Source organism: Meles meles, chromosome 1 (genome assembly GCF_922984935.1).
Source record: "Meles meles chromosome 1, mMelMel3.1 paternal haplotype, whole genome shotgun sequence".
NCBI lineage: Eukaryota > Metazoa > Chordata > Mammalia > Carnivora > Mustelidae > Meles > Meles meles.
In genome coordinates, this window is record NC_060066.1 from 144,744,258 (window position 1) to 144,764,637 (window position 20,380).

The following is a 20,380-nucleotide window of genomic DNA, read 5'->3' on the forward strand; positions in this document are numbered from 1 at the left end:
GCTAGTCTTAGAGAATATGTGGCAGGGGTCAGAAAGGAGGTAGGATACCAGATTTTGCATTTTGGAAGCGGTGCTTTGGTCTGAATTTCTTTCCTCTATACCCCTGAAATTAGAAAATGAGGATTGTGACTCACCTAGAGAATCTCCCTTGTTCCACCTGCCTGTGTCTTGTTCCCCAACCCTCCATAGAGCTCAGAGTAGTCCTCTAATAAGATGGTGAGAGTTTTTCCCAGCCTTCCACAGAAACCATTGTTTTTGAGAATCCCTTCCAGAAATGGTTCATGTGCTTTGTGGTTGTAGTTTGAAGGAGAGAAGTCTTTTGTCCCCATGTTCAGGTGGGCATTATGATCTGAACAAAAACAGCAACTCCAAATATATGAGAGCGTGTGTGGAGGAAATGGCAGTTAGCTTCAAAGGGAATATTTGGCCTTGAAATTTGGCCCAGATTTGACTAAAAGGAACCCAGTTGCTTCGCTCTTAGAATCTGTATAGCCCGTCTATTCAGAGAGGATGTTTGACAGACAGCCTTTCTCAGGTTCTGTTCATTTTGAGCTGATCCATGGAAAGATCCATTAAAAATGAAAACATAATAATTCCAGAATATTGTCTGTAGTTATATTGACTCAGCCTTAAAAGGACTGTCTGGGCTTTATTCCTGGTAAATTGTCAGCTCTCAATAAACTCTTGATGGACAGATAAATAAATGAATGAATGATTTTAGATATATAGTAGCAACAAAAAGCGTGCTTGAGAATCACATACTATATATCTCAAAAGAATCTATAATCTGTCCTTTTTAGTATTGGCTGTTTTGATATGTTGGCAAGGGTACATATGTATATTTCATAAATGATCAATTATGAGTAAACCAAACATGCTCTGAATATTCCCTAGCTGTCTCTAAATACCTTCTGTACCCCTTTCAGTATCTGACCCATAAAAGTCCTAAAGTGTTCTGTGAAACAACATTAGCCCAAACATTTTTTTTTAAATAATTGATGCAATACAAAGAACCCATGAGTAACAAGTGGGAGAATGTAGCTGCCTTCCAGCCCTTTGAATGAGAAAATTCCCAGAAATGCTGGGAACTGCCGGAAATGCCTGGTTGTTAATGCAACTAGCCATGCAAATTCTCTTGGGCCAAAAGCCAGACGTTTCCCACTCCATTTTGTGACAGCTCCACTCTGGGAGCAAGGCTGATTCCTCTGAATCAGCCGCTGTGTAACAGACCACGAGGAATCGGCCACGAGGATTCGGTGGCTCTGAGAGCCACTTCCACTCCGCCGCGTGACTTCTTCAATAAGGGAGTGCCTGTAATGGAAGTGAGGTTTACTTTCTTTTCACTGCTAGCATCCCCTTTGTGTGCTCGTCCTGCCTTAAATTAGAGATTGTCATCACCTGAAGGGAGAGCCGGCAACTCAGTTATCTTTGGGTGTCTTTCTCTTTCCCACCTCTCGCTGTCCTGCCTAACCCCTGGGGCCCTTCCATAGAGAACTATTGGATTGAACCAAACACTGGTTGTGTCCAATGCCAGTAATACTCCGTTTTACACAACATGGAATAATTCCTCTGGGAAATGGCACAAGTCAGAAATGGCATTTACAGCAAGGACTTGACGCCTCAGATCTTCCTCTAAGAGCCTGGTTGAACTCGCACGTATTATCCGGAGTCTAGGGCCTCTCCGGAATTTAGAGTGTCCGTGGAGGGTTTCGGTGCTTCCTCCTTTCCATTCTGGCTTGGGACACTGTGAGAAGCAGGAAGTCGATGCCCTGGGGTTACAAGAACACTGTACACAGAGCTCTGGAGCAATACACCACCTCCACCCTTTTTTAGGAAAAAATGCTGGCACATAGAACTGCACAGCCAACAGCCACATTCTCAAGATACTTGAAATGATGCTCATCTTTTAACAAAGACTTCTGTGCATCACAGAGAGCAAACAAGACCTGCTCCTCCCTTCACTGCAGCTGCATCTTTGTCCTCGGGAGCCCGAGCTCTTAGGGGTCCTGCCCTGCAACATGCGCCTGTGAGCACAGCCTCACAGCACGGGCTCCAACAAGAGAGGAAAGATGTTACAGATACGGTCTTCTGAATCTTTTTCTGTCTGTTCCTCTCTGAATGGTGAGCGCCCTGCCTTGTGTGTATCCCCGTATTTCCTTGTCCCAGCTATAAATAAATGGCAAGTTGTCTTATTCAGACAATAGCAACATATAGGAAAGAGGAAAACAATCACTCTCACAGGAAAAGAGAGACCTGTTCTTTGTTCCAGAAACAGACACCCTTTGTGTTTAGAATAAGTACCTCGAGTTTTTCAAGAAAAAAAAAAAAACAATGTATTTATGTATTTTTTATTACTTATAGTTACCATCCTAAATCCTTTTCATTTAGAAAGACTATGCCTGATGTCGTTGTCTCCTTTCCACAACATTGAACAGAACCCCTCACTACTACAAATGGGGCCTGTCCTGTTATTAAAAGTCATTTCTCTAGGCACATTTTTAAACCTGTCTTAAAATGATAACCATGAGGCCTTGATAAATTGATTGAGAATCTTCTAAGGTGGCTTTGTTAAGACATTTATTTTAAGAGTAGCATTTCTCGGTGAATTACTGTATCTAGTCCCAGTGTTAAATTATTTCCCCGCCCAGGGTATAATTCCTTTCCTGACAACAATGAAAAAAATGTAACGATCCTCAAACAATGGGAGGTTGGTACTAGCTCTGATGTCGGTTATTTTTAAGAATACTCCCACCAGAAGCTATAAATTATAAATATAAGGTCTGAAAAAGAAGAGAAATACTAACGAGTATGGAAAATCAGTGATTACAATTTCAAATAAATGTCATTAACTGAAGAACAAAGCAAACACAGAGGAACCAAAGGAGCCAGATTATTCCCTCAAGGAGCTGAAGGTGGGGGATGGGAGGGAGGGTGGAAAGAGATGGAGTCCACGTAAATAAAACACCCCAGGAACGGAAATACAGTCTCCATTACCCAAAAGAAACTGGGAACTTTTTCAAGTAGGCACAACCTTGGAGATTTTAATCTGTTCCCTCACTAATAAACAAGAAGTCAGCACTGATAACACTTCTTGATAATACTTCCTCTGGAATGTACAACATTCCATGTTTCTGTTCCTTAGTCACTACCGGACACACATGAGTCAGACTGAGAGGTTGGGAAGTTGCCAGGCTGCCCGTGGGACCATTGAAGGTATAGTCAGGCTCATAGGTGTGATCTTGCTTTGTTCCTTTCTCTTTCAGCTCTTCTTACACTAGGATTAATAGTGCAACCTTTGGATAAAGAATGTAGTGAATTATCTGTAGACCATGAATTAAACTGGAAAACCAACTGGCCACTCTCTAGTGCTTATGAATGGTGGGAGCAACGAGTCTGAATGTGATGGACCAAAATATGCTGCCCATGGTTCTCCCAGTGGCTTAGAAAATTAGATCAATGGAAATACTCAATTTTCTGGATTTTGTTTTCTTTGTGTCTGAGTTTGACCAGGTGACAAGGGCTGTACATACCATGTTTTAAGGATCTTTTTCCTACTTAGTAAGCCTACTGAGGTCCTACTTAGTAAGCCTCTGGCCCAGGGAACTCTCTCCTGGTGGTCTGGAAGAAATCCTGAATTTCTCAGGTAAACTCAATCTATCCACATGAAAGACAGTCAGTTCTAGCTGTAAATGAGCAGACTAGCCATCTTGGTCTACCTTCAATAACACATAATAAGTAGAGATTCAGACATACTGCAATCCTATTCCCTGCACCCAGAAAGAAACATGCTGGCCAGACTAACCAAGAGTGATGGCTGAAAAGTTCATAAATCCTAATTTGTGTGTTGATTTAGAGACAATTCCACTTAACATCTTGAAGAATCCACCTGCTCATTGAGCTTCTGGACCACTTTACTAAATCACAGGTTGCAAACTGACAGAGACATATGTATGTTCATTTCAATATACACAAAGTTTTTTCTTTTCTTGCTTTGTTTTAATGCTTTCAGGTGCTGCAGACTGTCTAGTTTGCGCCCAGATCCACCACTCCCTGTCATGTTACATCCAGGATCATTTGGTTTAGGACCATAGACTGTAGTGTCCTATTGTACAGCACTAGGAAAAAGCCAACATTGGCTTTAGCCCCATTCACATTAATTAATGAATTATATTTCTGTTCCTGGACAAAGATCATACCTTGTTTTTATATATGCAATTGTTCACATATACAAAATTGTGAACATCTCAGTGTACTCTTTTTTTTAAGATTTTTAAAATTTATTTGTTTGACAGAGAGAGAGGTTTTGTTTTTTGTTTTTTGTTTTTTGTTTTTTTTTTGACAGAGAGAGAGATCACAAGGAGGCAGAGAGGCAGGCAGAGAGAGAGGAGGAAGCAGGCTCCGCAATGAGCAGAGAGCCCGATGCGGGGCCCGATCCCAGGACCCTGAGATCATGACCTGAGCCGAAGGCAGAGGCTTAACCCACTGAGCCACCCAAGTGCTCCCTGAGTCAGCAACTCCCCCTGAGTCAGCTATAGCCTTTGAAAGGAGTGAGGAAGGGCTGCCTGGGTGCTCAGTCGGTTAAGTGTCTTCTTTTGGCTTGGGTCATGATCCTGGGGTCCTGGGATGGAGCCCCGCATCGGGCTCCTTGCTCAGCAGAGTCTGCTCCTCCCTCTCCCTTTGTCCCTCCCCCTGCTCATGCTCTCTCTCTCTCTCTCTCAAATATATAAAATCTTTAAAGAAGAAAGGGGGAGGGGGTGGAGGAAGAGGAGAAAAAGGAGGGGAAAATAAATCAATTAGTTGCAAGCATATTTTGATCACCTGCTAGATGCCAAATGACTTGCAAGAAACAAAGAGGGAAGTATGCACATTTATTACACATTTAATAATATGTACTTGTGCTAAGCACTTCATAGACATAATCTGTTTTGCTTTGTTTTTAAAAATAACCTTCAGGGGCATCTGGTGGCCCTGACTCTTGAATTCAGCTCAGGTTTTTGAGCTCAAGCCCCACTTTGGGCTCCGTGCCAGGCATGGAGTCTACTTTAAAAAATAAAGCAAAATAAAATAAAAAAATGAAATGTTCAGAGTTACTCTATGAGAAATAGGTATGACACTGTCATCCCGTTTTATAGCTGAAGAAATTGAGGCTTGAAGAGCTTGCTCAAGGTCACACAGTGTATAGCAGGGCCAGAATTCAGACCTAGCTCTTTCTGATTGCAGCTAGCAACTTGACCCTTATTTGTCTGGTCATGCTGCCATAAAATACTAGAAGCTTATTAAGGGCTTATTACTGTGCCTTATTATATACATTATCTTCATTTAACTTTCACAATAAGCATATGAAAGACTATTATTATCCCAGTTTTATAGTGAGAAAACCAAGAGGTCAAAAAAACAAAAAAAGCTTAAATTTGCATAGCTAATAAAGGCTAGAACTGTGACTCAAACCCAGGTCTTACTCTAGTTGATGGTCTAATGTGCCCCCTTCCACACAATGGAAGGTATTATTAATATGTTTTAAAAGCAGCCAAAAAGAAAGTCTGCATAAGATGCATATGTAGCAATTCATAATAGAAGAGAGCTACTTGGATATGGATTTTTTTCTTATAAGCCTCTCCATAGTATTTCTGGGCATATCCATTTTATAAGGAGGGCTAGGTTGAATATGTTTTTAACTTTCTTAGAATAGCTACTCTTGAGGAATGTCTTTAACTTCTTAAGTGTTCACATATTCAAGTAGATCTAAGGTTTCTCTATCAGGGCTGTAAAGAACCACCACGGCAGGAGGTGCCCTCTATGGGCCTGTCCCTTTATGGGACAATTTAAGAAGCACAAGACAGGGCACCTGGGTGGCTCAGTGGGTTAAAGCCTCTGCCTTTGGCTCAGGTCGTGATCCCAGGGTCCTGGGATCGAGCCCTACATTGGGCTCTCTGCTTGGCAAGGAGTCTGCTTCCTCCTCTCTCTCTGCCTGCCTCTCTGCCTAGTTGTGGTTTCTCTCTGTCAAATAAATAAGATATTAAAAAAAAAAAAAAAAGAAGCACAAGACAGACATCCAGCCCAGTCCTGTGGCTACCCCAAACTGTAGCATGTTGTAACAGGCTTATGTATGAAAGAAGAGTTAATGATGTCACAAAAGAATAAATTATAAGTGCCAAATGAGGGCAAAAAGGTCGATGTTACAGCAGTTATTAGGGAGAGGAAGAACTGCCGCAGCCTTGGAGGTCAAGAAAAAGGGCAAAGAAAGACGATTAATAGAGAAGGGTTTGAGTTGTCTAGATGTGGGTTTGAATCTACCCATGGGACTCTGAGCAAGTAAGTTGTTTGATCTCTCTCAGCCCATTTTGTTCATCTGTAAAATGGGAGTTCTGTGATCAGATAATACATTTTACATGTTTCCCGTGGTGCCCTGTTTCTTCTTACTGTATAACTGTCTGCCAGTCTCCTCCATTAGGCTGTAACCTCTCAAAAAACTGGATCTGGGGGCGCCTGGGTGGCTCAGTGGGTTAAGCCTCTGCCTTCTGCTCAGGTCATGATCTCAGGGTCCTGGGATTGAGCCCCGAAACGGGCTCTCTGCTCTGCGGGGAGCCAGCTTCCTCCCCTCTCTCTCTGCCTGCCTCTCTGCCTCCTTGTGATCTCTCTCTGTCATATAAATAAATAAAATTAAAAAAAAAAAAACTGGATCTGTGTCCTGCTCATCTTTGTGTCTCTTAGCATTTGGTACAGGGCTTAAGCTCATGCCCATACCTGATGTTTCTTTCTGTGCAGAGGATATTCCATTTTCAGATTACTTGTGCCTTTTGACATATTCCACACGAGACGAAGTGAATAGTTTACTTGACTGGTGAGTCAGGGAGAGGTTATTCTATGCCACTCTCCATGTTCTCTTTGGAATGAATTTTCTACAAGGAGCATGTCGTCTTTTGCTCTCTTCCATACTGTGAATCTTACTGTCCATTGCTGCCACCACTGAGTGGACAAGGCTACCTACTTCTGAGGACTAGTAATATGAAGAACATTTCCATATAGATATTGAAAGGTACAGGGAGACCTGGTTGGAAAGGTAAAGTCAAACCAGATTATGGAACAGATCTTGTTATACCCTGATGGCATGACATTTCAGCAAATTCCTTAAAATGTATGGATATTGATCAAGAATGAAAAGAGTCTAGGGGTGCCTGGGTGGCTCAGTGGGTTAAAACCTCTGACTTCGGCTCGGGTCATGATCCCAGGGTCCTGGGATCAAGCCCCACATCAGCCTCTTTGCTCAGCAGGGAGCCTGCTTCCCCCTCTCTCTCTGTCTGCCTCTCTGCCTACTTGTGATCTCTCTCTGTCAAATAAACAAATAAAATCTTTAAAAAAAAAAAAGAATGAAGAGAGTCTACATGATGAAGCAGAAAATATATTTGGTTTTTATCTGTTTTTGGTGTTTGGATATTTTTGTAGTGAAGGAGCAGTGGTTGATTTTTGGGTTTCAGTTTTGATTGTGTTGAGATGAGGATAAGGTGTCAATTTCTAAAAATTTTATAGAGTTCACTCCTGTGAATTTTTTAAGTTATTATATATGAAGGCACTTATAAACCCATCATTTAATTAATAGGTCTTCTAAATCAGGTGTTTTTGTTCTTTAATCAAGTGTGGTCTGGGACCATCCGCCTCAGAATTACCTGGAGAGCTTTAGAATGCAAATGTCTGCACCTCACTTCAGATCTGCCAGATCAGAATCCCTGGCAGTGAGCCCTAAGAATATGAGTTTAACATTCTCCTCAAGTGATTTTTATGCTTATTGTATTAAAGGCATCCCCTGCCATCAGACAGGTTAATTCAATTTCAGTGTATCTACAAGAGGAAAGTGTGTGTGTGTGTGTGTGTGTGTGTGTGTGTGTGTTTATTGCTAAATCAGATTATTGACCAGAATGATTACCACTCTGGTCCCTTTTTCCTATAAACTAGGACAGCCCTGCTTACTCAGCCAAGGATGTCATCAAAACCCCAGCTGGGCCTTTTGCATATGTGTCCATTTCATGTCTCACTGATAGATCTAACGAACAAAAGCTGGAAAAATTATGGCCAGTTTTAAAACCTTTTTAAAATTACAAACACACTCTTAAAAACAAAAACAAGAAGAACCCTTGCAGTTCTTCCAGAGAATCCTGACTTCATGGGATTTTTCTCTGGGATCTAAATGACTAGAGGAAATAGGCAGAAACTTCTCAGGAACATTCTTCGGCATCCATCGCAAGCTTATACCCACGCGCTGCCTCCTTCTGTCTGAAAGTGTGGGGAAGAGCTCTGCTTAAGCCTGCTGTGTTTCTCCTTATAGATCATGCAGCAGATGAGTGATCACCGCTATGACAAACTCACTATGCCTGATGACACGGCCGCAAACTGTATTTACCTAAATATCCCCAGCAAAGGTCACGTCTTGCTACACCGCACCCCAGAAGAATATCCAGAAAGTGCAAAGGTAAAACAAACAAACAAAACCAGCCTTCGTGGCCACTGCAGCTGAGCAGGCCTCTCTGTGACAGTCTTCCTGCCTGGGGATTTTTTTCATGATGGAGTGACAAAAAACAGGGGCTTCCTTTTCCTCTATACACGTCAAATCGTTAAGAAAGCAGAGAGGATAATATAATTTTAGGGCACAAGGAAAGTTAATTTAACTCATTCTTCTCATTCTTGTCTCTGATGACGAACACATGCACAGTAATTGAGGTGATCATGCCTGGTATTCAAAACTTTTCAAGTAAGTACTTGGATCTCACACGTTTTTGCTGCAGCTCTGATGACACGTATCTCCCCGCACTGAGACACTCACTCAGCATAGAGACTTACAGTTGGACGGTCAACAGTGTCGTTGTTTTCTGGCAAATCTGAGCTGCCCTTCACCAGAAGGTCATTTGTTTTTTTATGACAGAGAAGTGTGAGTGACCCAAAGAAGTAGGTGCTCATTGTCAGGGCTGCAAAAAAGGGGCTTTGCTCGGTGCATCCCGGGTAGCGATGGATCAAAAAGATGACACACTTGCCATCAGGCACCTGTCCCTCTAAGGGCTTCTGCATTTGTTCGCCAACACAGGAATTGTCATGGGAATCCTGACTAGACATGGGATTCTTTCCTGGGCTAAGAAGATATTCCTTGTCCTCCACGGCATTCTGCCGGTCTCTTTTGCACACACAGACACAGCAGTGCTCACCCGTAGACCCTCCGAGTGTCCATATCTGTTTTAGGCATTTCAGCATCTTGCGCTCTGCCCAGAGGAATCAGATACTGACACTCAGCATGACAGAAGAGCCCGTCACAGCCACTGGCTTTTTGTTTATGCATCTTAAAATTTATATCTTTAAAGATTTTAGAAAATATTTTAGCCACCTTTCAGATACGTGATATGGTGTAATCACCAGGTTTATCTTCTGAATCAGTCACCTTCTCGGCAGATAAAAAGAAAATGGGGAGATATAGATGATTTCTCTGTTTCCATGGCTGGAAGTGTGAACCTGAAGAGAATAGAGGACCCTTGAGCCTAGAAAGGGGCTTAACCAGGTCTCAGATGAATAGAGGGTCTCATACTTTATTGTGCATCAGGATTGTTAAAAATACAGGTTTCTAGACCCCCCCACCCTAGAATCTGCAATTTCAACAAGCACCCGGGTCAGAGAACCCACGTGGAGAAACTCGGTTCTGGACCGTTCGTGCTTCTCCAGCCACATGGATCATCTCGTGACCAGATGATTAACGGCTTTGGATTCAGCCCTATGTCTATCCACATTAACGATGATAACGTCCATGTGTACTGAGGCTTCCCCTGTGCCAGGCACGGGGCCCAGCCCACTCTGGGCATTATCTGATTTATTCCTCGCAGCAGCCCTGTGAGGGCACTCTTGTTCCTCTGCTTTTACCGAACAGTAACCCAAGGCTAGGAGGGAATCTGACACTTGGCTGAAGTCACACATTCGGTGGTGGGTTGGCAGAACGGGGTCTGGAGTCCCACTCTGACTCCAGCACTCTTAATTAGCAGCCGTAATGAACTTCAAGGAACAATTCTTCCTAAAGAAGCACAGTAGATGGTTTTTTTAGAGAGTGTGTTCCAGGTGATTTTGTACTTAAAAAAAAAAAATGTGCCTTGTTTGATCATCAGAGAAAAATCTGTGGACCTTTAATTCAAAGTTTCGACACACGCTTTCTATTATGTCAAAAGATGCTGTAAGATTCACACCTGTCATTGAAAAGCAGTATGACCTGAGACACTTCACTCGGAGTCTGTCTTGTCGAGTTTTTCCAGTGGTGGTGGTAAGGAGAGAAACCTTCAAGTTTAGTAGAGAGGGGTTTAAAGTGTGGCGAGGAAGGGTAATATTCAGACTGAAAACACTGCCACTGGCCTTCACACATCACTCAGTCTCCCAGGGACAGCGGCAGAGTGAAGGCGTCTCTGGTAAAACCACGTGTTTGACACGTCTTCGGCTTTGAGGTTAAAGCATTGAGCTAGTGATCCACCAGGGCCTCTCGCTCCACTGGCGGCCGGTGTGGTCTAGACTGCATGCGCCTCTTGAGGGTCAATGGCCGAGAAGCCTAAACTCTTGAGCCAAATGAATCCTCACACTAGGGGAGGTGGGGGGTGGGGAGGACGGGGGTAAGACAGGCCGAAACATAACCCTTTTGCTTTACCTTTCCTTGATGTCTGCTGCAGGTTTATGAGAAGCTGAAGGACCATATGCTGATCCCCGTGAGCCATTCTGAACTGGAAAAGGTGGACGGGCTGCTCACATGCAGCTCGATTTTAATTAACAAGAAGGTAGACTCCTGAGTCGCAGTCCCCCCCCCCCCCCCCCCCCGCCGTAGCCGGCAATACCGCACTCACAAGGCCGATGACTGTACGCTCCCGTCGTGTTCATTGACAATCTACTTGCCACTGTGCTACTAACTCTGGTTTACAAAAGTCTCCTTCTGAGTTTGCTCCGTTCTGCACCCTCCCCTCCCTCCCCTTGCGGTGGTACCTAAACTGTGGGTTTTGCTAAATGAATTAAGCAATCTAGAAAATATAGAGCTCATGAATTATTGAACTGTGATTAATGGTAGCAAAGAAATACTCATTTTTGTGTTTGTGTTATCAGTGTGAGTAATATATATATATATGCTGTTGAGTTGCCAGTATTGGCTACAGAATGTCTTCTTGATCCGTCAGATAGGCCAGGGGTTCTTTTTTCGTGTTTGTATTGTTCATCATCTTTGGTTCCTGGCTTCTCCCCTTTTCCTTCTTTTTTTTCATCTGAACTCTGGATATTTCATTGCCAGTTGCTTTCTTTTGCCTTTCTCACTTCTGTTGCCTTGGGTAAAATCCATGGTCTTGCCTTCTGGGTACCTTCCTGCCGGTCCCTCCTGTCTGCCACATGATCCTTCTCTGACCCATGACTCCATCACTGTCTGCAGGAAGGACAGATGGGTCCCTCGGCAGAACTGTGACCAAAATCACAATGGCTATTTGAGGAACAGTTAACCAGGCAGAGGCATATCCTGTTGGGGTTTGTCCCGGAGATCTGAATTCCAGAAGAAGCAGGGCACCACACCTAGGAAGGTAAATTCAGCTCCAGAGGGTTACTAGAGATCATAGATCAAGAAGCCTGGAAACACCCCATGGGCGCATCTCAGAAAGTCTTTAAGTCACATTCCATGCATTTTTGTTTCATTACTGACCATTTATAGACCTCGGGGAATAGTCTTATTTTTTCCTTCAGCTCCTTTCTCTTCCTACCCCCTCTCATCATGACTTACCCTACTTCCAGCCTTCTCCCCTCTGCAATTATCCTGGTCTAGCAGAGTTACTTCTTTCAAAAGAGACATTGCATCTACACATGATTGTTGATGGTCTAGTGAGAGCCAGATGCAGCATGTTCAGGAAGGGATCGGCTTGGTGCTTGAAACCAGACAATGGACAATTCCACTATGAAATATCTATGAGTATATACTGTGGAATTCAATTAAAATTTGTTTCCTCTCTATCTTTTAAATTACACAACCTGAAACTGATGCTGGTCTCTTACAAAGAACAATGTCGCAGTGAAGGGAGAGATCATTGTCTTTTACTTAAACCTGAAAGAATCAGCCTTTTAACAGGCCAGGGAGATGGTACTTTCCAAGGAATGGTGACTGATCCAGGCATGTTATCAAACTTCCTAGTCGTCTCCACCTTTCCTGTATTGCCTGTAGCTTGTTGTTCAAGATTAACAATCAGGGAGATTAAGAAATATGACTTCAAGGCTTGCTCTGCTTACCTATATGATTCTTTTTTTTTCCCCCTAAGATTTATTTACTTATTTGAGAGAGAGAGTGCGTGCATGAGGGCGGGGGATGGGGTAGAGAAAGAGTCTTAAGCAAACTCCCCACTGAGCTTGGAGCCTGACCCTTGGCTGGATCTCAGGACCCTGAGCCAAAATCAAGAGTCAGACGCTTAACCGACTGAGTCACTCAGATGCCCCTTACATATGTATTTCTAACCAAACATTTCTTATGTTTGATAACCAAGACAAAATTCCCTCTATTCATATCTCCCCTGAGCAAATAGAAGTGATAAGCCTCCGACCAAACCAAGACATCCTTAACCTCTACCTATCTTTTCATTTATGTAATGGTTTTATGCCAAAATTTGAAGAAATTCCTTCTCCTCCTTTTTGTTGAACTTTTAGTTCATTCCTGTGCAGGTGTCCTAGTTATAGCATGGTATGAACGAACCATATCTTGGTCACTGTTTTGTTTCAAAGGGTCTCATCATGGGTGAATAATGTGTTTTTATCAGAGAGAAAATGAGTATTACCCACATGGTCTACTTCATAAGGAAAAATTGTCCTCCATGATTATGGTTGCCCTTTTGGGTTAAATCTGGCCCTGTGCTGGAAAAAGCAGAACTTCTTCCTGGGGTAGTCTGGCATCTCAAAAACAACCTCGGGGGGCGCCTGGGTGGCTCAGTGGGTTAAAGCCTCTGCCTTCAGCTCAGGTCATGATCCCAGGGTCCTGGGATCAAGGCCCGCATCGGACTCTCTGCTCTGCGGGGAGCCTGCTTCCTCCTCTCTCTCTCTCTGCCTGCCTCTCTGCCTAGTTGTGATTTCTCTCTGTCAAATAGATAAAATATTTAAAAAAAAAAAAAAAAAAACAACCTCGGAAATAGTCAGCCACATTAGGCTTACTATTAAAGCTAAGTGGCATATAATTTTCAATATCTTTACTTCTGTCATCCCAAATTGAGGAACTGTATTATATTTAGTCAATTGCAAGTGAACAGGTTTTTCTTTTGAACAATTTGTTCTACAGAAGGCTGTTTTTCACTTTTCCTTTCCTTTGCATTTTTCCCCTCTTTGCTCCTCTGGCTCAAGAAATCACTTAGAGTCTATGTGCCTCTTCACAGAACTGTATTCTCTGCTATGTCACTGATAAGATCGTCTTCTTTGGACTCCTTGTGTGATACAATGATGCAAAAACCCAAAATATCTGCAGCGTAGTGGTAGCAATTTTTGGTGTTCTCATCAGCATAACTTTATCTTTGCAGAGGAACGATGACCCGTTACCTAGATTCCCCTCTAGTCTGTTGTGATTTATAAGGATAAATAAACTAACAGAAGCTGCTCTTTGACATTGTAAAGACATTAGGAATTGTATTAAAGTAAGGAAAAGTTAATTGCAATTTAGTTGGTTTGTAAGATTCAATCTAACAGGGGCAATATAGAGAAAGTACGTTATTTAGCATTATCTCTTCAACTGTAATAGATTGCTATAGAAATCAGCAGGCAGATCTCTAAGGTGTATTGATTGCTCTTTAAGCTACTGTGAACAGTTTACTAAGGCTATCTCTTCATCTCTACGGGGGACATAGTCTGTAGGTGAATAATGTGACTTATATAGAGTTGCATGTTAGTCTTTGTAATTATTTAACCTTTAGCATTCCACAGAACTCAGACATGGCCTCAACATGGTGTTAGACTTGTGCATTTTGTTTTATTGACCATCACATTCCAGCCAATATATGGTTATCCACTCTGTGTGCCAAAATCAGTCATGCATTTCACTGCCCTCTAGTCCAGAGAAGTTCTGCACCTGGTTTTAGTCTCTTGCTGTCCTGATGCTACAAGTATACCAATCACGATGGAATAAAGTGTGAATTGTACTGTGACCAACAGCACCTGTCTCTTTTTTGCAACAGAAACTGCTGTAGTAAATGTAGTCACCATTGCTTTGCTTTCAGCGGGGAAGTTTTTTCTGTTGTCCCATAATTAGAAACACTGTGCCTGTAAATCAATCTGCCATCAAAAGCTTGGATTAAAATGGTATCTGAAACGATAGTTCATACTCCAAGCACTTAAGAAGCGGGGCTGCCACCCATGTGAGGTCAAGAGGTCTTGATCTCACCTGTGTTCCTCCATGGAGGCTTCCTTTGTTCCCTTTCACTCCAACTGTGACACGGCTCAGTCACAAAAGCAGTGGAACAGGTTTTCCCTTGTGCGTGCAAGAGTTTGGTTGTGGTTTTTGTTTGCTTGTTTTACAGTAATCTGTTAGGACATTTGAAGATTTTTTTTAATGAGTCTTTTTTTATTTCCAACAATTTTTTTGAGCCAAAAGCAGCTTTATTATTTTCCTTTTCTGATTGTAAAAAACGATCGCTCACTGTAAAAATAAAATTCAAATAATACAGGAGAAACTATAAAAGCAGAAGAGAAAAATTACCCAAAATTTCATCACAAAGAGATGCCATTGTTAACATTTTGAAGACTACCCACCCATCTATGAATAGGTAGAGATATAAATGTGGAATAATTTCACATCATCATGATGTTCGATAGCTTGCTTCCTTCCCTTTAGCAATAGACTGCTAAATGTCAATAAATAGAGATCTACATCATCAGTTTTACCAGCCCCGAATATTCCATGATACCGTTGTCAAAGCAGCTCTTTCTCATTTAGATGGAGTGTTATGTCACGGATGTTCGGTATGCCCACGTTGCTGGTAGCCTGGGGTCTTCAAGCTGCCAAAAATGTGCTGCTTATGAGTTTACACATATACCCGGAATTAGTTCAGTCTGGGGTCTTCTTATAGAAACTGAATGGTATGTGCAAAAATTGTTCACTGGAAGCACACATTAGTATTAAAATTCCCTCTCAGTTGATGTTGCATTGATTAGTTCTCCCTTATTCAGGCCAGCATTGAAATGGGCACAGAAGCTTTAAAAAAAAAAAAAAAAAAAGCCAACTACCACCTCTGCACACCTACCCTGGGCCCCCGTAGACAATGGAACCCTTCACCTAAATGCCAGAGTACTTACACCTCACAGAAGAGAATGGAGATGCTTTTTAAAGGAAGAGTTGGCAGGGTTTCCCTGACTGATCTTTCTCCCAGCCTTCCAGAAGGATGACGGAAGGTAAGAAGGAGAAAAATCCCCTCTCGTGACAAGCTGCAGATTCTGAAATGGGACTTTTGCTCGATGAATAATGCTGGTCAACAATAGTTTTAGGCAGGTGGGCACATGTTTAACAGGCTTTGGGGGTACTGCTCCTGTCTTTTCAGAGCTGGCAGTCTGGGAGGGGCAAGGAAGGATGGCTATACAAGATCACACATGGTTACGACACAAGAGAAGGTAAGGTAAGAACTAAAAAGAACAGCGCTGCGGTGGTTCTTAAGAAGGGGAGACCTGATGGAGGAACTGGGGTTTGATCGAGGCTTGGAAGAACAGCCCTGGCTTCAGGTCAAGATAGGAGGCAGGCCTTTGAGGTGGAGGAAGACAGTGGGAGTACAGGCATGAAGGTGGGAGAGCATAGGCTACACTTCACAAGGGTCCGTCATGGACCAGTTGATGCTATTGGACCCTGAGGGTACAATGATGACAGGATCTGCTTTCCTGGAATTTACATCCACAGAGAAGACAGACCTTAAACAAGCGTTGGCATGTGTGGTGAACACTGTGGAAGGAGAATGAGGTGCTCAGAGCAGATGACAGGGGCAAGCAAGTGGATCTGTTTGGCTGAAACATGGGGAAATAGAAGAGCACAGGGAGACCATGTAGGTTGGGGTGTCAACAGTCTTCCTGCTAAGACGGTATATTAGGACTGAATTCGCCAGTCTGTGAGCATCTCCTGAAGACTTCGGGGTCAGGGAGTGATATCACTGGAGCTTGACATGGCAGCATTGTATACGATGATGGGAACTGAGACTGGCATTTCTCTAAGTTTAATTTCCCCTAGTCTAATTTGTCATTTAAACATCGCGTCTCCAAAATGGAGCCTGAAATCTGGGCAATTATCTCTCTCTCTATATATATATACATTTTTTTTCTCTCCTGAAAAACAAATTAGTAACACCTTTCCCTCCCAACTCCAAAGGGACATTTTCAACACAGAGGAGATAAAAGGACTGAAGAGTTCTTTGGAAGAAAGGTATAATGTAAACATCATTATCATCATCATTATCCTCATTAACTCCTATCACAGCAAGTCAGGATCCCATCAAAATGTCATCTTCTATTTGCAACATCAATCACCACTCCAGAAATAACTCAAGATTTTCATCATTGATGCTTCTAAGCTAGTCTGACAGCTTCCATGACAAATTCACAGGTTTCCTTGGTAGCCGACACGGCTGTTCCAAAGACATACTTGCATTAGGGAACTGTTGGTAAGTTGGAATTCTCCCCATCTCCCTTCCCCCTCCAAACACTCATTTCTAACTCAGTGAAAGCTGGTCACTTATAGTACAAGATAACTGGGGTTATCAGGCTTTTAGGAGAATGTGTAAGAGCCAAATATGTTACTGTCACTATAAATAAGTAAAAGATTCAAACCAGTATGCCAGCTAACCTCTTGGTAAAATATAGCTTGGGCTGGCTTGTGACATGAATGCCTACAAGTAATGATGGGTCTCTAGGTCTTGGGAAGCCCCCTCTGTTTATAAATAGAAAGTTTAGTCATTTAGCTATAAATACAAAGAAACACTTTGAGTGAATTAACACAGACCTAAGAAGGTAGCTTGCTTTTTCCTCCAGTTAAACTTTTAAAATAATTTTTTTTAAGTTCTTGTCTATGGACAAGGGACTTATTGATTAGGTAGCAAGGACTCTGGGACAGAACTCAGAGGACAACAGCTCCAAATTAAATTAAATGTGCTATGTGTCGAAATTTCCCACTATCCCTCAAGGGTACAAAGACTAGATACTTCACATTGAGGCAGAAAAAGTTCAGGAACCAAACAAATTCTGATTCTAAGCAACGGCCAAGCTATGAGAAATGTTACCTCTTCTACCTCTGGAAAGAGCTTATGGAATAAACAGATTCATGGATCCAGAAGAGGCTTAAAATTCCGGGGCAGGATATGAACAAAATCATCTGTTCTGTTTACGTGGGACCCATGTGAGCATATGGGGTCCCCTAGAGTTAATGCTGGGACAGCAACATGGGGCTTACTTCCTTTCTAGGCTTGCTCATAATTGGGGGAGACTGAAGGAACATTGTGATCATGAAAGGATGGTAACAAGGAGTTTATTTGATAGGAAATAGAATTCATCCCCCCTTAGATCAAGTAAAGAGATCTTAATGATGGTATGTGTCAAAGAAATGCATGTTCAGGGTGCAAACAAGGGGTAGTGACACCCAGAAACCTGCTGTCAGCAACACCCCTAGGCTCAACGGGACAAGGGTAGGAAATCATGCTACTGCCTCTGAGACAGAAGAAGAAGGACCACAGCTCCAGCCAGAGACCATGTTCCAGAGCAGGGAAACATAACTCAGCCTCTCTTCCCACTCCTAGATCTGCTGGAGCTCCCCATTGACTGAACACAATGGCCGATGGCTAGTTGGGGGGCCCAGCAATGCCTTCTTCAGAGGTAAGCTTCCTGAACCATAGAGCTGCCAGAGAAGGGCAGAGACAGGAACTGGAGAAGGTGGAACGTAATCAGCACAATGCGACTATGAAAAGGAGCTCTTGGCCCTTCAAGGAGCGGCCATCACCAAATCTGTCTCTCCAGGTTGGCATTTAAATCATATTTCTTGGCAAATTCCTTAGGCACATGCCAGTTCCGTGGTCTGGTTCTCCCTCTCTGAATTTCAGAAAATGATAGAAGCAGAATCAGCAGTAGGACACGAGCCGGTGCTGCTGGAGGGTGGAGAACATCGCGTTCCAGACCCATGAGTCCTGGACCTCTTTAGTAAGCACTATGTTAATTCCAAAATTAGAACAGTCTTTTGGGCACCTGGTGTTCAGAAACAGCTAGGTGTTTTTTTACAGCATGCTCATGACCTGCTGGTGACAGAAAGTTGTTTAGGATTCCACAGAACCTACTTTCTCTGTTTCCCCTTTTGTTTGTGCACACAGCCAGTCCTGCTAGGCACAAGCTGTGTTTGGTTTTACATGGTTATGTTGTTCATAGGAATAATATTCAGTCTACACTCATCCAGTTAGTTCTCCATTCCTGGAGGTGTACAAGCAGAGACTCAAGGACCAAAAGCAAGAGTGGTTGTGGAGAGATTGATCTGGGCAGTAAAATCTGACCTAGATAACATCTAATGTCCTTTACCACCCTGCAATTCTATGGTTAGGTGTTTATGGTGTTCTGATCCCAGGGGATTTCCTTCCCACTCTGCTCCTCCCAGCCCCCACCCCCGCCAGGCTCTATATGAACGTTGTTCTCATCTAGTAAATAACAATAGGAGTTCCACTTCTAGCATGATTGCAGGAAGAGATCTGCGGATTGACTCCCCAGCAACACTGATTGACTTTTTTTTTGATGAGTCATTTTTTTCCAAGTTTATTCAGGTATAAGTGCCAAAATTTTAACACATCTACATTGTACAGCATGGTAATTGGATATACATACATACATTATGAAATGATTCCCATAGTCAAGTTAATGACACCTCAATTACCTTTATATAGATAATATTTTTTAGTGAACTACTCAACATCAACTCTTTTAGCCAGTATCAAGTATACAATATTTTTAACTATAGTTCCCAATCTGTACACTCGATATTTTTTTAAGTATAGTTGACACAGAAGATTATTTTTTTAAAGAAACACTTAAAGCCCCTGGAAATGGTTGTATGTGCATGCATCAAGTGAAGAAACAGTCAAGAAAATCTTTTAAACTTGTTAAGATCAGTGAGAATCTGCGGTATTTGCACCCTTCTTCCTCCCTTCCCAGCTCAGTGAGAGAGACCTCCACTCCAGACAGCTAAGAACACAGAGCCCTTCCTCCTACAGGGAGAAGAGGACACAGAGTAAGAGGAGAGACCCTCATTGTTCATCCTGCCCCCAGCCACTTGATTTTGCGACTAAATTCTGGGCAAGTGTATCTAGGAAGTGGGGTTCCATTCTTTCATCCAGCCCCACTTGTATGGGACAGAGGCTCTTTGAGACACCTTGAGCACTGCACCAAGAATTTGAAGCCCTGAACACCTTTCCCCTAGCTAGCCAGGAGAGGCAAACCAAAAGGACCTGAGGCTACAGCCTCCCCTTCAACTAACACTCACCAGCTAAAGCAAAGACGTCACTCTAGAGAGGAGCTCACAATTTCTGCCGCCCCCAGCTACAGAGCCACATCTCAGAGATTTTGCCCAGGGGAAGAAGCAGGCTACAGAACCAAGAGCTTCAAATTCCTCACCAAAGTACTGACTTCATTTGCAACACAGTGTAAAGAAGTTCAAGTCTAAAGGTGCTCTCAAAAACCATGAAGCCTGTAATGAAAAGCAACTGGAAGAAGACTGGTAGATTGGGCTAAACTTCAGGCAGCAAGTTTGGAAAAGGAAGAAGTAAAACTACCCCTGTTAACAGATAACATGATCTTATATATACAAAATCCTGAGGAAGCCACTAAAAAATGATTAGACCTAATAAAAAGAGTTCAGCAAGATTTTAGGATATAAGACCAATATAAAAAAATAACTGCATTTCTATATACTTGCAATGAACAATCTGAAAGTGAAATTAAGAAAAACAATTCCACTTATCATAACATCAGAAAGAATAAAGTACTTAGGAATAAATTTAATAGAAGTGCAAAACTTGTACTCTGAAAATGACAAAACTTTGTTGAAAGAAATTAGAGAAGAACTAAATAAATGGAAAAAATCTCTCATGTTTATTGATTAGAAAACTTAACAGTATTAAAATAGTGATACTTCCCAAATTGACCTACAAATTCAAGGCAAAACTTATTAGAATCCCAGCTGACTTCTTTGTAGAAATTGATGAACTGATTCTAAAATTCGTATGGAATTACAAGGAGCCCCCAATAACCAAAATACTGAAAAAGAGAAAGTTGGAGGACTCACACTTCCCAAAGGTGAAATTTAAAAACAACAATAATTAAAATAGTGTGGTACTGGCATAAGGATAGACATATAGGTCAATAGAAT

General features: G+C 42.3%; 1 protein-coding gene across 3 annotated transcripts in view; it reads left to right on the plus strand.

The window, feature by feature from the left end:
- The window catches only part of DDAH1 (dimethylarginine dimethylaminohydrolase 1), a 134,289-nt gene extending 120,136 nt beyond the window's left edge, over nt 1-14,153 (plus strand). For all 3 annotated transcript variants that reach the window (XM_046028316.1, XM_046028314.1, XM_046028318.1), the window contains exons 5-6: nt 8,321-8,464; nt 10,683-14,153. In XM_046028316.1, coding sequence (XP_045884272.1) covers nt 8,321-8,464; nt 10,683-10,799 — 261 coding nt within the window. In that variant the 3' untranslated portion in view covers nt 10,800-14,153. The remainder of the gene's footprint in view (nt 1-8,320; nt 8,465-10,682) is intronic.
- Nucleotides 14,154-20,380: the final 6,227 nt, after the last annotated feature.